This window comes from Haliotis cracherodii, unplaced genomic scaffold, assembly GCF_022045235.1.
Source record: "Haliotis cracherodii isolate W230 unplaced genomic scaffold, xgHalCrac1.p SCAF_16, whole genome shotgun sequence".
NCBI classification, from domain to species: Eukaryota; Metazoa; Mollusca; class Gastropoda; order Lepetellida; family Haliotidae; genus Haliotis; species Haliotis cracherodii.
In genome coordinates this window covers 20,709,410-20,727,337 of record NW_027266271.1, presented here as the reverse complement: position 1 = coordinate 20,727,337, position 17,928 = coordinate 20,709,410, and the positions used below count along the sequence as shown (strand labels likewise).

At 37.6% G+C, this 17,928-nt stretch overlaps 2 protein-coding genes across 3 annotated transcripts in view; both read right to left on the bottom strand.

Annotated features, from left to right (window-relative positions):
- Positions 1-204: 204 nt before the first annotated feature.
- Positions 205-17,928, bottom strand: part of LOC139463924 (myc box-dependent-interacting protein 1-like) — a 70,760-nt gene continuing 53,036 nt past the window's right edge. Inside the window, exons 9-15 of one of the 2 annotated variants that reach the window (XM_071245360.1) lie at positions 14,664-14,690; positions 11,877-11,977; positions 11,143-11,291; positions 9,945-10,108; positions 8,550-8,912; positions 7,469-7,570; positions 205-3,531 (exon numbers count right to left, since the gene is read on the bottom strand). In XM_071245360.1, coding sequence (XP_071101461.1) covers positions 3,439-3,531; positions 7,469-7,570; positions 8,550-8,912; positions 9,945-10,108; positions 11,143-11,291; positions 11,877-11,977; positions 14,664-14,690 — 999 coding nt within the window. In that variant the 3' untranslated portion in view covers positions 205-3,438. The remainder of the gene's footprint in view (positions 3,532-7,468; positions 7,571-8,549; positions 8,913-9,944; positions 10,109-11,142; positions 11,292-11,876; positions 11,978-14,663; positions 14,691-17,928) is intronic. The other variant, XM_071245361.1, reaches the window with a different exon arrangement.
- Positions 15,383-16,474, bottom strand: LOC139463926 (uncharacterized). Its single transcript, XM_071245362.1, has one exon. The coding sequence runs from the start codon at positions 16,445-16,447 to the stop codon at positions 15,470-15,472; it is 978 nt and encodes a 325-aa protein (XP_071101463.1). The 5' UTR covers positions 16,448-16,474; the 3' UTR covers positions 15,383-15,469.

Sequence of the window (17,928 nt, the reverse complement as noted above, 5' to 3'; positions counted from 1 at the left end):
TTTATTACTTCGATCACAAATCTGCCTGTTATTTTTTTTAAAAGTTGGAAGAAGAAATCAAAAACGAATATGGAATATCTTTTCCACTGGCCATCTGAATTCATTTGTTTAACCTCAGAGCCATTTGCAGTCCCTGCAAACAGTGTAAACTCAGTTTTTTTGTTTTTTTAATAAACAAGGTTGGTGTTTGTTGTTATAAAAAAATTTCCAGTAAATAAAACATTGCACTTGATCTTTTAACAAATTTGTTTGCAGGGTCCCATCAACATTAATATGTGATCCATGAAAGTAATAAGGTTGGTTTGAATATTTTTATTTATATCATATTTCCTCTAATGCTAATAGCAGCAAATAAATACAGAACTTGAGTATATTCATTTACATACATTAAACTCAATATACATATGTAATAAATCTCAACTTTTTAACTAAAAGAACAAAAATAAAATATCTTCAAAACTTAAAATGTTCTTCATATATAATTGTCATATTTAATATCAGTTACCCTCAAATCTACATCTTTGGAATACTTTGAAGAAAACTCCAGAATTCAACAGAAATTGTACATATTCAAACATACTACGGTGGTAATCATTACTAGATTAGCAACATGTACATAATGGAAATCAATTAAAACAAACATAAATCATATATATATATATCCCAGCAAACTTAAAACATTTACCAGCAGTGATCATAGTGATAGAATAAACAATTCTGAAAATGTATCTAAAATACTTAATTACTGAATACACTCATTGTTCATAGGTTTGTTTTTTATTTTCTTAACACATAAAACAAAATGTCATTTTTTTCTTACAAACTCACATTTCAAGAATCTCATAGGAATTACTTTAAACATATTTCTCCACCTCAAGATAATATAATATACAATATTTATTTGAAACTATTAGAGCAGCTGTGAACAATGGAAATGCAGAATAAACATTTAAAAAACAAATCTCAAGATATCTGTTAGCAACATCCAGAGGGTGAAGCTGATGTATTGTTTTACATGTACACGCACCTGTGCTGACAGCTACACAAATGGTGAAACCACTTCCACATATTTCAACAGGAATGTAAATGGTAGATACAACAGAGTCTTGTAAAAGTGTGTATATGATACTGTGTTGCAAAATGGAAAACATGAACATCAAAAGTTCTGAAAAATGTTGATCAACATGGTGAAATGCATGGTCACACTCTAACACTGAAATGAGCATCTGTGGAGTCTGGTGTCAGGATCTGAAATAATGTGACAAAGCATCTACAAACAAGCATGAAAGGATCTTCTTCCATGTAATCTACTTCCACAGTATCTACTTGTAAGAATGGAAGTATGTCCTTCCAAAGGATTCACTCACAAGGATGAAAGGATCTTCTTCCAAAGGATTCATTTGCAAGGATCTTCTTCCAAAGGACCTACTTTCTGGGATAGAAGGATCTTCTTCCAAAGGATCTACTTCCACAGGATCTACTTGTAAGAATGGAAGGATGTCCTTCCAAAGGATTCACTCACAAGGATGAAAGGATCTTCTTCCAAAGGATTCATTTGCAAGGATCTTCTTCCAAAGGACCTACTTTCTGGGATAGAAGGATCTTCTTCCAAAGGATCTACTTGCAAGGATTACATTTCAGAAAGTAACCACTGGCAATTTCTACCTGATACTGAGGAAACATAAATTATTCATAAACCTTGTTCTAATCTATTTCATTAAAAGTCTATGAAGAAGGGATCATTGATAATCTTGCATGATATAAGTACAATCACATTATGCAACTCTTGCATTAGCATATTTTGGGTTTTGAACAGGATATTTGTCAGCTTTGTCCCTGTTGGCCAGCTTGATGTGGGAGGAAAGTCCACACAAAAGCAAGCCATGGACATTTCCTTCTTGGTTGAAAAGAATCACTGGTACTGACAAGTGGTACGTCTTGAATCACAACACATAATGAAATTAGAGTCCTAAAACGATAACTTTCGAGAAACTTCATCTGCACCATATCTGGTGAAATTCCAAGAGGTCAACATATCAAGAAGTTTGTGTTTAACATGTTTAACCAGTTCATCACAATCTAATGGTATTATGCAGTCAGCATTTTGTTCAGTGACAGGTCATGCCAGCCTGGCAGTTATTGCAAAACTTTAGAAATATTACTTTTTGAAAATCGTAAGTTAGTCGATACATGGGTGGGTGTATTGATAATCATGTAATCAGACAAACATTCTCAATTCTTTGTGATTCATGACACCACTAGTCCTGACAGTCTGAGGCTTATACTCCAAGCAGCAAACCAACGCAGCAATAAAATACACTGGCATGGGAACAGTGGAGACACCATGCAATGTCCACATCTACCTTCGCTGTCCTTGCATATGTATATCGGTAGGTCAATGACTGGGTCGACTTGCCAAACCACTGTCCGCTGATAAAGTCAAGCAAGGGAATTTCCAGCAGACCTTATCAAAACAAACGATGCCAACATTTGAGAAATGAGATATAAGAAACAAAGCTAGATGAATAATATGCAAAACATCAAAATGAACGTCTATTTACAAGAGGAGCAGAAAATGGTTTTACAAATGAAGAAATGAAATAGCTTCATTTGCACTTTACAATTCATACAACACTGATATGTCAATTGTCTACACGAACCACTAAAAATTGATCTAAGACAGCTGAATGTCTTATCCTTTAAACCTAAAACCTTCTGTTACCATCAACCATATTTTGCCAACATTCTTTGCCATGCATCAAGCTGATCAGAAGAACCTTTCATAAAACATCATAAAACATCGCATTTAAGTAGTATTCTCTTGACATGAATTGTCTCAATCTCACTTTTTGGAATTGAAGACAAGAGACAGAAATAAATGGAAGAATAAAGAATTATTTTGTCAACTGTTTGAACAACGGCATTAATGTACATTATACATGCAGTGTGACAAGTCTGACAAGGCCAACGGAAGACACTTTCACTGGTAATGATTGCTAATTGCTTAGAGAAAGCAAAAACAATAGATATACTATTGTTTGGAATGTAAAGAGTTAACATGTTTGGGACAGCTCTGAGCAAGAAACACAATCAGCTTCTTCATGGTGGGTTCAGCAAAAACAAACAGCCAATATGCTGAAAATTGTATAAAGCATATTTACATGCAGAGATTTCTACTGAACATATTAGTGTCAGTCAGCATTACTAAACTTTGAGCTTCATATTAATAGAGGCATTTTTTTTAAATTGGCAGATACCTGTGTTTATATCTTCAAACACAAACTTCTTCTGACACAGGTACTGTACCTTCAAACATTATTCATCTGCACTGACACCACTTTCAACTCTGAACAATTCTTCTCCATCGACATAATTCTTTAGATTCCGATTATGGTCAGAATAAATACTAGCGAGTTACTACTCCTGTCTGAGTGGTCTTCAAGGATCCTGTCCAAGACGACGAGTGAAGTTTTCAGGGAATACTCCCTTCTTGCGATCACACTGTTTGATGCCCATCAGCCAGCCTTCATCCTAGCAACACAAAATCAGTGAGTGAGTGAGTTGGGTTTAACACCGCTTTTAACAGTATTACAGTTATATTGCGGCATGTCAGCTTAATGTGGGAGGAAAGCCCGAAGTGATGCAGGTCTCAGATGTTTACCACTTTGGTTAAAACCCACGAGCACGGGTATAGTGCTGACAAACCTAGAAACAATCAGGGCGAACAGGGATTCGAACCCACAATCATAGGTTTCTGGCGTGCACAGGGGACGTAACTCTGCACAGCAAATCGTGGCACCTTAGACGACTGGGCCACCCGTGATGGACACAAAGAATTGTTTTCACACGTGTACTGCAGAAGTGTGTGAGTGAGTTGGGATTAATGCTGCTTTGGGCATTATTTCAGTTACATCATGACATGTCAGCTGGATGTAGGAGTAAAGCCCGAAGTGATGCAGTCTCAGACATGTATCACTTTGGTTAGACTCACAGAAAGGGTTAGTGCTGACAAACCTAGAAATACAATCAAGTTATCTGGCATGCCAAAGGGATACACAGCAAATTGCAGTGTATTTTGGAGCAAAATGGACACCTATCAAATTTGTTGAAAGGAAAGGGGTTGTAGACAAGGAGGTCCACTTTCTCCTTATATATTTTTATTTATATTGAGATATGAGGTATCTTGAACAGAACAAATAACAATATACAAGGGATTATCTTAAATGACACAAAACATAAATCAGGACAGTATGCCGATGATATTGAATTATTTCTAGCTGATTCTGATGCCTACTTTAACAAAGCCAAAACACATTATGCAAATTTTACAAAAGTGTCTGAACTTAAAATAAATATTGATAAAACGAGGGCAGTAGGGATAGGATCAATGTCAGGAAAACAAAGATATCTCAATCAAGACTTACCTATGACTGGCATAGTGGAGATTTTGAAGCATTTGGAGTTAAACTAAATGGCCAAATCTTATAAATAACAGATCTTTGGGTGATAACATCCGAAAATGAATTAAAACAATCAAAAGAATTCTTACAAATTACAGAAAAACGAAGCCCTTCTTTGATTGGCAAAATAAGTGTTAAAAATATTGGCATTATCAACACTAGTTCATATATTAACATCTCTCCCAAACCCTCCTAAAGAGTTTATTAAAGAGATAAATGATGTATCTAGGAAAATTATATGGAATGATAAGAAAGACAAGATAAAAAGAACGAATCTAATACGGAAATATGAAGAGGGGGGACTTAGAATCTTAAATGTTAGAACTTTCATTGTCTCTGCTCTTATATGACACCTTACCAAAAAACAAAACCATAATGATTGTGGTTTCCTTTTAAAGATATGTTTTGACACTGGATGCTTGGTTAAATTATTACACAAGCACAGTGGCTTATCCATCATTTCAAATATCCAGATTTCATTTAAAAAAACACCCTTATTAGGAAAAAAACACTCTTAATATATATGTAATTCACAAGGACAGTTGACACTAAACATAGACTCAGCATCATTATTTAAGGGTCACCTTGGTATGTAGGTGTCAAACATTAACAAATTCTAACAAGCATCAATAGGTCAGTATGTTAACAATGTGATAAACGACCTGTGAAGATCCAGGGTAGAATAGGTCTTCAGCAACCCATGCTTGCCGTAAAAAGGCGACTAATGGGATCAGGTGGTCAGGCTCACTGACTTGGTTGATGCATGTCATCGATCCCAATTGCATGGATCAATGCGCATGATATTTATCACTGGATTGTCTGGTCCAGACTCGATTATTTACAGACGGCCGTCATATAGCTGGAATATTGCTGAGTGCGGCGTAAAACAACAAACCAACCAACCAATGTGATTAACAGTTGAAGAACATGTTCTTTATTCCTATGTCACTGATTGGATGATTTTATGAAACTGGAAAAATGGACAACGACTAATAAAAACAATAAAAAGTGCAAGATTGAAGGTGATGGGAAAAGCTACCCAAAACACATGCCTGGGTGTAACAGTCAATGTGGGATGCAATGATTCATTCCAGATGCAACTGAACTGCACTCTTGGAAGCTAAAAATGCTACATTTGCACCTCTTATCTGTGTGAACCCTCAATAATGACGCTGAGTATACCAAACTCATTGAGTGAGTGAGTGAGTGAGTGAGTGAGTGAGTTGGGTTTTAAGCCGCTTTTAACAGTATTACAGTTATATCACGGCATGTCAGCTTAATGTGGGAGGAAAGCCCGAAGTGATGCAGGTCTCAGACGTTTACCACTTCCGTGAAACCCACGAGCACGGGTATGGTGCTGACAAACCTAGAAACATAATCGGGGCGAACCGGGATTCGAACCAACAATCATAGTTTTCTGGCGTGCCCAAGGGACGCAACTCTGCACAGTGAATCGCGGCGCCTTAGACGACTGGGCCACCCGTGCCCCCCAAACTCATTGAGAGATAGTATTCAAGGAACTATTGATATCAACACTTTATTACCAAACTGAAGCAATCCCTGGTTGGGCAAAGGATCTACACTGTCTCATGATAATTTCATTGCTTCAGTAAACCCAGCAGAGAGTGAGAAATGGGAAACAGAATGAAATAATGACATAGGTCGGAGAAAAATGTTTTGGCAAAAGAGAAAAAGTACACAGGATACCAAATTACTAAATTTTCAACTAAAATTCTTTCACAATTTTTTTTAAACTAAAAGAGAATTGTTGAAAATCAAACTAGTCTACAACGATACCTTATTTATCTGTGGAATAGCAAAAGAAAATATATACAATGTGTATTCAGAATGCAGAACTGTAAACAACTTTGGGAAAATTTTAAACAATTCTTATGTGATGTACTAGGACATACTGTTCAATTTACTAACAAAGAAATTCTTTTGGGAGGGCTAAATAAAAACTTTTTCAATCACACTGTAAAAGCAGCAAAAGATAATTTTATGTTATGTGTATAAAAAGATCAAACCCTTGCTTCACCAAATCTAAAAGTTATGAAAGATATTAATTATGTCGAAGACTTTATTGCCAAAAGAAACAACACAAGGCATCACTTCAACTTCAAATGGGGAAATTTTACTTACCGGGGTATACTATATCCCCTTTCATAAACTCTTGTACTTTCATTTATTATATGTAGGACATTCATTATAACTTCATTGTATCAATGGTCGCCAAAATACATCACAATCTTTTTGGGGGGAGGGGGCATGAAAAAGTGACGCAGTTCAATTAAACAGATAATACATTTGTGTGTTTGTCATGAAAAAATGTTACAGTTGAGGTGAGGTGAGATGGGGTTTAATGTTCCGTCCAAGATTATTGCACTTATATATAGCAACGTGCATGCACGTGTGTGTGTGGCTGCTTGTACTAGTCCAGATTGATGCCGATTTCATAGTGCTAGCCCACTGAGATACCATGCCGCAGTTTAACATGAATACCCCACTCAGACACAGTATACTGACTCTGAGCCCACCAGTCCTTGTTTTAGCCCTTTAAAGCCAAGCACCAGACACGGTAACAACAAGTACCATCTTTCAACATCATTTGGTATGAGGCAGCCGAGAAACGAACCCCAGACCTTCCACTCTCCGGGCAGACACTAAACCACTTGACCATGGAGGTGGTCTTGTAACATATGTATTTGGTGGGTCCATGAAAAAATGTTACATAAACTGGGGGCGGAGGGATGGGTGAGAAAAATATGATACAGTCCTAAGACGAATCCCAGCGCTTATTCCCTCTATAATAAATGGCCAGTCCCTCAGTATACATGTAATGTGAATATATTACTTGTATGACTATAACTGTACCAACTGAACGCAATAAAACACACTGGAAAAATATTGCAGTGCCTTGGACATTTGGACCACAGAGAATATTTGACATGTATCTTGGATTATAGTGCATGAGTCAGTGTTGAATGTTGATTGCCTGTGATAATTACCTGCTCCTCTGGGTTTTCAAACGCAATGACATAGATCATTTCTCCCGACTCGAAACTGAGTTCATCCTGGTCTTCACTCTGATAGGGATGTGTTGACTGGACCTGAAGGAAACAGACCCCTTATACAGCTCTTGTACACAGTGTGGTAATGGAATACAACTATGTCCATATGTCTCATATCGTAATGTCAATATGTCTCAAACCTGAATGTTCATCTGTATCACACTTAAATGTCCATGTCTCATACCTAAATGTCAAAATGTCTCATACCTAAATGTCCATATGTCTCATACCTAAATGTCCATATGTCTCACACTTAAATGTCCATGTCTCATACCTAAATGTCCATGTCTCATACCCAAATGTCCATATGTCTCATACCTAAATGTCCATCTGTCTCACACTTAAATGTCCATGTCTCACACCTAAATGTTCATGTCTCATACCTAAATGTCCATCTGTATCACACTTAAATGTCCAATTCTCATACCTAAATGTCAAAATGTCTCATACCTAAATGTCCATATGTCTCATACCTAAATGTCCATATGTCTCACACTTAAATGTCCATGTCTCATACCTAAATGCCAAATGTCTCATACCTTAATGTCCATCTGTATCACACTTAAATGTCAAAATGTCTCATACCTAAATGTCAAAATGTCTCATACCTAAATGTCGATATATCTCATACCTATATGTCCATATGTCTCACACTTAAATGTCCATGTCTCATATCCAAATGTCTGTGTCTCATACCTAACTGTCCATATTTCTCATATCTAAAGGTCAGCGTCTCAAAATAAATGTCCATATATCTCATATCTAAAAGACAATGTCTACGATCTAAATGTCTATGTCTCATACCTAAATGACATATATGTACGATGAGACGAAGCCAGTAGATATAACAGCAGGGTAACACCTAAAATGAGCATCACACATTTGTGGGAAACAAACCCGGACATTCCGCATGACAAGTGACCACTTTAACCACTAGGCTACCCCACTGCCCCCGGCCCTAAAGATGCTCTACGGATTAAATGACAACGTAGTGAAAAGACTCTCGGCCTGAACTTACGACATAAAGGACATCCGGTGGAGGTTCCTTCAAAGGCTTGTTTGAGGGGGGCACTTGGTATACTGCTGCTTTTTTAACTTCCTCTTCCTGTTTGACTGGCTTCGGCTCGTCGTACACGCTGTCCTCTGTGATCTCCTTCACGTCGGAGCTGTCCACGTTGTCCTTGGCATCTTCCTTCTTGTCTTCATTGGTGGCTCCCTCTGGTGGCGGTTGCGGGGGTGGGTAATCTGGAATGTCTAAAGGCTTGGGTTTGCCTTGTCTGTCTTCATCCGACTGATCGGAGTGAGTGTCTGCTGCATCACCATTGACCTTGACCTCACCATTGACTGTGACATCATTGTTGACCTTGACCTCTGGCTCTGCCTAAAATCAAACATGGCGGAGATTTTTTCACTGACTTTGTGATTCTATTATATAGCCGAAACATTTGCTACCTATGTCCGATGGGTTAAAATAAACCCCAAACTGGTGAGGTGAAATGGGGATTAATGTCACGTCCAAGATTATTGCACTTATATAGCAACGTGCATGCACGTGTGTGTGCGTGTGTCTGGCTGCCTGTACTAGTCTGGACTGATGCCGATTTATAGCTCACTGAGATACCATGCTGCAGTTTAACATGAATACCCCACACAGACACAGTATACTGACTCTGAGCCGACCAGTCCATGTTTTAGCGCCTTAATGCCGAGCGCCAGACAGAACAAGAACCATCTATTACGTCTTTTGGTATGATGCTGCCGGGGATCTAACCCTGGACCTTCCGCTCTCCAGGCGGATGCTCTACCACTAGACCACGGAGGCGTTCTAAACTCCAAACTGACAATTCAGGGACGATGTCGGCTGAAATCTACATCATCCATCAACAGACAGTCTTGGATTCTATTTCACAAACTCAAATGGGTTTATAATCTTAAGAATTTAACAGGCAGTCATTCATAAAACTTTGTTGCATTGTAATATGTATGCCACCGTACACCTACAGAGAAAATGTACCGTAAATAGTCATACTGTACCCTGAGCTCTTCTAAAACATCCCTGATGAAATCATTGTGAGGTGAGGTGAAATGTGGTTTAAAGTCGAGTTCAATATTATTTCATTCCTATGTACATAAGAACATGTACAGGGTATTAACATTTGCGTGTGTTTATGTACTAGTCCAGACTGATGTCAGTTTTACAGTGCTAGCCCAGTGAGATACCATGCTGCAGTTTAACATGGATACCCCAATCAAGACACATTATGCTGTCTCCAAGTCAACCGTCCTCTCCCGCAAGTCAGGGAAAAAACAAGTGCCATCTATTAACATCTTTGGGTATGACGTGGGCGATGATTGAACCACTGACCTTCTGCTTTCAGAGAAAACGTAAGTGTGCATTTTGACATCTGGTTACCTGGGACTCCTCTGTCTTCTCCTCTGTCTTCTCCTCTGTCTTCTCCTCAGTCTTCTCCTCAGTCTTCTCTTCCTTCTTCTCTTCCTCCTTCTCTTCCTGCTTTGTCTCCTGATGTTTCTCCTCCTCTAGCTGCTCAATGGCCTCCTGATTGCTGTAAATGTTGTCTACAAAAACAGAACAAGTTTTATATGTCTGTTTTCCCTGCATAAAACATGAATAAAATACCTTGCATTTCTTGTAACATATACATTTAAAAAATCGACATCTCATAAGTTCCAAATAACAGGACCATGGAATTGCCTTGCCCTAAATTCTTAGGAACTTCATGTAAACAATACCGATAAAACTCTTCACATTGCTGACAGTACTCACTGAGTTTGTTGCTATTATATTTTGTACTTCATCAAACTCAAATTGTCCACACTTTCTGATTTATTCGTGAATGAATCAAGGGGAGATAATTCACAAGTTGTCTCCCTTTCACCATATTTTCCTTTTCTGCAATGTGTCACAAATTACCACAATGACTTGTTTGTGAACACCTTACACAGGGTATTGTCGAAGCAACACAACATTACAGAGAAAGTGTAATGTAAGTGTAATATAAGTAAGAATAAAGTGTAATGCAAGTAAGTGTAATGTGAGTGAGTATAAAGTAAGTGTAAGTAAGTGTAAAGTAAGTGTAAAGTAAGTGTAATGTAAGTAAGTGTAAAGCAAGTGTAATGTAAGTAAGTGTAATGTGAGTGAGTATAAAGTAAGTGTAAGTAAGTGTAAAGTAAGTGTAATGTAAGTGTAAAGTAAGTGTAAGTGTAAAGTAAGTGTAATGTAAGTAAGTGTAAAGCAAGTGTAATGTAAGTAAGTGTAAAGAAAATGTAAGTGTAAAGTAAGTGTAATGTAAGTAAGTGTAAAGCAAGTGTAATGTAAGTAAGTGTAAAGCAAGTGTAATGTAAGTAAGTGTAAAGTAAGTGTAATGTAAGCGTAAAGTAAGTGTAAGTAAGTGTAAAGTAAGTGTGATGTAAGTAAGTGTAAAGCAAGTGTAATGTAAGTAAGTGTAAAGAAAATGTAAGTAAGTGTAATGTAAGTGTAATGTAAGTGTAATGTAAGAAAGTGTAATGTAAGAAAGTGTAATGTAAGAAAGTGTAAGTGTAATGTAAGTGTAATGTAAGTGTAATGTAAGCGTAATTTATGAGTAGGGTACCTTGAGTATTTCCTTCATCGTCCTCAACATGGTCTCCGTTCTGCTTGGCCGGTGTGTTGGCTCCACTGAGGGGGAAGCCATGGGACAAGTTCATCTCTGTCAGCTCATCTGAGTGGTGCTGTCCATTCTCCACTGGGGCCTCCTCAAATCTGGACAAACAAATATTCATTACAAATATACGTTTACAAAAGCAAATACAAAATCATGTTGAGTATGATTACAAAACTCTTTTTATTTCAATAAAAGGTAAACATTGCATTTTCATTTCTAGATTCTCAAAACGTCATCCCCACATCTGAATCTTTTATCAAGGGACTTAGAGTGAAATGGTGAGGATATGCTTGTTGGTCTATGCTGAAGGGGTCGTTTGTCTAGATTTTCACTACTCTTTAACTAACACACTTCACCCGGGTCAGAATAGGTCTTCAGAAACCCATGCTTGCCGTAAAATGTGACTACGCTTGTCGTAAGAGGTTACCAACCAGATTGGGTGGTCAGACTCACTGACTTGGTTGATGCATGTCATCGTATCCCAATGGCATGGATCGATGCTCATGATGTCAATCACTGGATTGTCTGGTCCAGACTCGATAATTAACAGGTATACATGCCATCACCCAAGTCACCCAGCATGAACCCCTGATCCCTTTAGTTGCCTCCTACAACAAGCAAACACCTTTTCTAACCAGTAATTCCAACGGGTTCATGCCAGACTACAATAAGAGTGAACTCACCCATCTGAGAAAGACTTGCTGAGCGGCCTCTTTGGTTTATATACAAACTGTGCAAAATCTTTGGACAACTGTGTGGTGATGTCACTAGCATCATCGGAAACCTGAAACAAATAAACGTCGTACTTGTGACTGATGAAGACAAACTCAGTTGCTGACTGCAACAGTAAACAAAATAAACTTAAACATTTCGTTTTGATAATTTCATTGTTACCATAGAAACCATATCTTTCTGACATTCTAAGAAGGCATAACATTTTTATTTTAATCCCTAATAAAACTACAAGAAAAATTACAAGAAAAATGACGTGTCAGTGTGATTTTCCAGATTTGGGATCACATAATATCTTGTTTTTAGTTAATCGTGCAGCAATATTCTAGCTATACTACTCAAAACAAGTTAAAGAACACCCACAATTAGAAGGCTATGTGTTGCAATACCCACCAGCCAGGAGAGACTAACTACAATCGTATGAAAAAGTTGGTGTTCTTTTACTTCTTTTGAGCAATATATATTATGGCAGCCTGTAAATTATTGAGTATTGGCCTTGCAAATCAGTGGATCGTGTCAGGTATGGTGACATGCATCCGATCCAACTGAGTCACCTCTTACAAGAAGCAATAGAGGGCCGGGGACCTATCAGAACATGGAATCCCCCGGGCTGCATGTTCAATTTTAACCAAAGAATTATGAGATATGTATATTAATATTTAATGGAGAGCGAGCTAACAAGGTTTCAATGAACATCAAAGACAAAACCCAATCACATCACGAAAGTAAATACCAGATAAACAACTAAAAACCATCTCATGACAAAATACAGAAAAATACATACAAAATATATTTAAAAAATGATCAATGAATGATGAATAAAAAGGAGCCAATCAGTCATGACCATGTCTTTTTTTGGCTTGTTTGTTGTTTACCACACTCTGCAATATTCCAGCTACATGATGGCGGTCTGTAAATAATCGAGTCTGGACCAGACAATCCAGTGATTGACATCATAAGCATCGATCCATGCAATTGGGATACAATGACATGCATCAACCAAGTCAGCGAGCCTGACCACCCAATCCTGTTAATCGCCTCTTACAACAAGCATAATCGCCTCTAACGGCAAGCATGGGTTGCTGAAGACCTATTCTACCCCAGATCTTCACGGGTCCATGTCATGTCAAGCTAACAGAGTGAGTGAGTGCATCTAGCAGTGCTGGAGCAATATGTCACAGGAGGGAAATATCAGAAAAGTGTTGAATGAAATGTGTACAAATCAGAACAAAACAGGCAAATAAAAGAGCATGTAACTGACACTCCAGTTGAGGAAACACAAAAGTAATTTCAACAGGACACAGTTTGTGTAAGGCATCAGCTCACAACATTCAGTGCAAGTGTAAATATAACTGTCACATATTACGCATCAGATCCACATGGTTCATTTTTACAACTTAAATCTGTAGGTATATAGATAGATAATATATCGACAGTGACAAGTTGAACCCAACATTGAAAAGCTGAGTTCATGAATAAAAGTCATTTCAAGAATAAAACTAGAATTTAGAAATATAAGTCAAATTCAGAATATTAAAGACATTTAACACATAAAGAACGAAAAAACAAGGAGGAGTTAAATAAGTGCAATAAGTTGTTTGGGAGAATTATAGAAATGTACAACTTGTTCGAGTTACAGAATTACAACAAACAAATTTAACAAGACATTCACTTGAATAAAATGACATTTGTTAAACTCCTATTACTACTTTGATCATACATGTGCCTCCTCCTCCTTTGAAAATTCACAAAAAGAAATCCACTGATTAAAGTTGTTGTTTTTAAATTTCATTGTATGGCATATAATTCATTTCTAATCATAGAAACAGAGTCTAAAGTGTCTAAAAACTGTTAGCATCATATCATGTCAAATAAATAAAACATAAATGCATTTTATAAATACAGCTTTGGTGACCATTTAATCTTTATCAATTATGCTTTAACTGGAGGTTTCATATTTGATATGCCTATTATCCAATTTATTAAAAATTGTCTATCTCATTCAAATACGATACCTCTCTGCATGAAGATCTCACAACCTCTCAATAACAGGTCCCATCAGAACCTAGTGGACTTCAACCACTCCATCTAAATGAAGGATGTATGGGTTCTTGAGCTAATCATGTGTCAGCTTTATTAAACAATTCACTTTTCTTTCTTTGCCATATTGATTCCAACATGTCTTCTTTAACAAACAGAAAACCCACAAGGAACACAAATATTCCTTAAAAAGTTGTACTTGCCATGGTGTTTATCAACCATAGGGTTATAACATATCCTCAACCCTATAATGGCACAGCCTTTATTATTTACATTTAGACCTGGCTGTTTGATTTTGTTTTCCTGACACAGAATTCAGATATATTGCTATAAATCTTTCGTGTCAAGAATTAGATGTCTCGAGATAGATTGGATGATTAGAAATTAACCTATGGTGGATATGTCAGCTCTTTATGCAATGGAGGTATCGTATCAGAGCAAAAGATCTGATTATATTGTGACTGTATAAATATTCCCAAAATGTGATGCAATTTCTCTTCTGTACCATCACGCAGAACAACACAATGAGCAATTGAAAAGAAACGACAAAAACTTAGAGAAGTCATGTGAATAAAAAATTACCAAAGGCAATAATAAATCTAAAAAAATGTATATGAAACATCACATCAAAAACAACACAAACCACAGTTACTAGTTTCGCTACAAGATGCAAGCCACAAAGAAATATTTCAACTTACAATTAATTCTACTAGAAAAAGGAATAACTGTAGATGCGTCCAATCCAAGTGTGATGAAAAGAAAGATGGAGTGTTCACGTGATAATGTCTCAAATATTGGCACAATGTAGTATTTGGTATTGGTCAACCAAGCATTATAGAATATATCCCACACCAAGATGACACCCGTCAGCCAATCAAAAGTCATTGGGTTAAACTCCACATCAGTCCGGTGATGAAAGTGTTCATCCTTCACTTCATCACCAACATGATCCATCTTGGTGTTGCTAATGTTGAACACAAATCCATGCAGATGGAAGTCCAGAAAGACAATTGCAGTGACATGTTTGTTGAAATAGGGAATTGGTGAATGAAAATGTAACAAACGTATGTGATTCACATACATCTTCCAATATCAATTGTGTAAGATGTGCAAGTGGTCAACATGTATAATATCGATCATAAGTTTCACAACACTTCGTAACTTGTTTCCTACTTGGTCAGTATTAATTACTTTAAGATATTTTTCACTAAATGTTGATTCTAATTAATCCCATGAACAGTTTTGTAAAACATTTATTAAAGCTACATCTATCTGTTATCTCATATAATCACTAAACAGAGATATTACTTTTTTTTTATCAATTAAAACTTTAAAATGATCAAAAATGTTTTTAAAATGCTATTTATTATGCTCATTATTTAGTATATTTTCATTTTTCAAAGGAAACGTCCAACTGTATCGATAATTAAAAAATTTCGAAACAATTTTATATATGAAAAGCTAAAAGAATCACTAACTACTACTCTACAAAATGTCAACCGTGTTATTCCTCAAGGAAACCAGTCTGCATGGATGTGTCCCTTGTCAAATGAAAGGAAGGATCCGGAACTAGAGTAGTTCGGAGTTCGTAGATGGTTCCATCAGGGAGGATGGCTCGCTCCAGCTTCTGAACAGCAGCAACACCCTGAGGGACGTGTTGAACCTCACGACTTGACCCCTTGGCCCTCTGACTGATCTGATGAAGGGTCCTCAGATGTTCTGCCAGCATCAACTCCGATGGCGCCCCAAGAAAACGGATCCGTGGATCACTCGAAAGCCTACCGTCTCCCCCTTCTGCGAAGAAAGACTGGCCTTCATCATCGATCTCATGGATGTTTGCGTGTCTCTGCCCAAACATGCTTCCATATTCCTGTTCAGGGCCAGCTTGCCGTCGGTTGTAATGGGCATGCTGCATATCCTGACATTGGGTGTACTCTATAATCGGGCTATTTTCTATTGTAATGGAAGGTACCGTAATCTTCAGTTCCACAGTGTTCACCTCATTTCTCAGGATCTCTCTTTTCATTCGTTCATCATGTTCCATTCTTTCCTTCTTCTGTCCTTCTCCATATTCTGCCTTGGCTTCCACAATCCTTTCCTCTTTTGGTCTCCCTGTCTCCCACTCTTCATCATAATCCTCAGGACTTGTTTGCAGCTGTAAAGTTGACGCTGTATCATTCATTCTAGAACCATAAAAATCTTCTGAACCTGCGTCCGACACGCCAGAATCCAGTGTCAAGTTCCGGGACGAATTGGCTTTTCTTTGTTCTATCATTCTTGACCTTGTATCCAAGGAACCAGTTCCATGTCTAGAGCCAACGGGAGTGTTCGGAAGAGTTATACGCCCTGGTAGCTTCTTCCGTGAAGGTCGTACAGGATGTTGGGAAAAGGATTCCTTGAATACATTGAATTTTAGTCGTATTCTATCATCTGGTGCAAGGAAACTTCCAATCTGGCAAGCATTACATAACAATATTGGCATTACCTGCGGAGGAAAAGTGTTATTACAAGATGGAGTTCTACACCAGAAGCAATTGTCAGTACTTCACGGGATTGTACATGATGGGTCTCTCCGTCATCCCTGAATACATATGGCCGCTATGTGGTGTATCAGTAACGCGTAACTGCCCCAAGTCCAGTAATAAAATGAGGCCATGTATAACTCACAGAAGTCAAATGATTCCAACTCTGTGCATGAAAACTGTCCGCAGTTTAACATTGCCAGACACTGAAGAAATATGTAGAGTGAGTGAGTGAGTGAGTGAGTGAGTGAGTGAGTGAGTATGGTTTTACTCCGCTTTTAGCAATATTCCAGCAATATCACGGCGGGGGACACCAGAAATGGGCTTCACACATTGTACCCATGTCGGGAATCGAACCCGGGTCTTCGGCGTGACGAGTGAACGCTTTAACCACTAGGCTACCCGACCGCCCCATGTAGATAGAGACCAAAAGGCTGTGAAGAGCTGCCAACTGGATTAACTCTATTCTCTGAAAATATCTAATTTTGATAGAAACAAACAACCCCATTCAAATTGAAAAGGAGCCCCATTGAGATGGGAAATTCAGAACTTGTGGAAGATGTAGACTTGCTTCATTTAGGGCTATAGCATTACAGTATGGTCTGGGCAGAAAATATGATTCGGGGACGGCAATAGACTAACATCTTGTCTCTGAAATGAACATATCTTACAGATAAAAACAGTTGTTAAATTATAGTTATCAAATATAATAAAAGGAGCCCAGGGACTTTCTCCATTCCTAATACTGCAGTAATCTAGACCTGCCAAACATTATAGACTTGCATAGGCTGTATTGGATATATTTGTTTCAGAGCCTGTAAGACAGTCTAAGCATGCCTAGCAACAATTGCTTCCATGAGTAGTAGCTTTACATTCTTTGCGTATTTTGTAATATGCGTGTGGACAATGGTAGCTCTTTGTTCAACAAGAATCAATGAATATTTGACAAGGTATTTCTTGTTGTATACAACTTTTATAGCTTTGGACTTTTCCGATGCGAAATCAAATTGTGTCCACCTTTCATTTTGCCCCCATTTTCATTTTGAATGTACAGCTTTGGTTCCTTATAAAATTTGGACTCACTTTGACTTAGGCATAGTCTATAAAAATATGTAATTTTGATAGAAACAAACAACTACAGTTAAGTTGAAAGGAGCCCCAGTGAGATTCCTAAACCTGTGGAAAGTCTAGACTTGCTTCAGTTAGAACCAGAGCATTACAGTAAGGCCTGGGCAGAAGGGAAAATAGTATGGTACAGGGACTGTGAGATAGAGTAGAAAGAACTAAACAGTTTCCAAATTGAAAAACACAGCAGCCAAGTCATGAAGGACCGCAATACAAAACATGGAATAAACAACGAAACAAATAGGTTTTATTGCAATAAAATTCATTTGGCATACAAGGAAGTAGGTAGGGCGTGTAGGTAGTTTTTAGTCTTAAG

Bases quoted from the DNA above. Each gene is read 5' to 3' on its own strand.
- LOC139463926 (XM_071245362.1), bottom strand. From the start codon at position 16,447: ATGCCAATATTGTTATGTAATGCTTGCCAGATTGGAAGTTTCCTTGCA.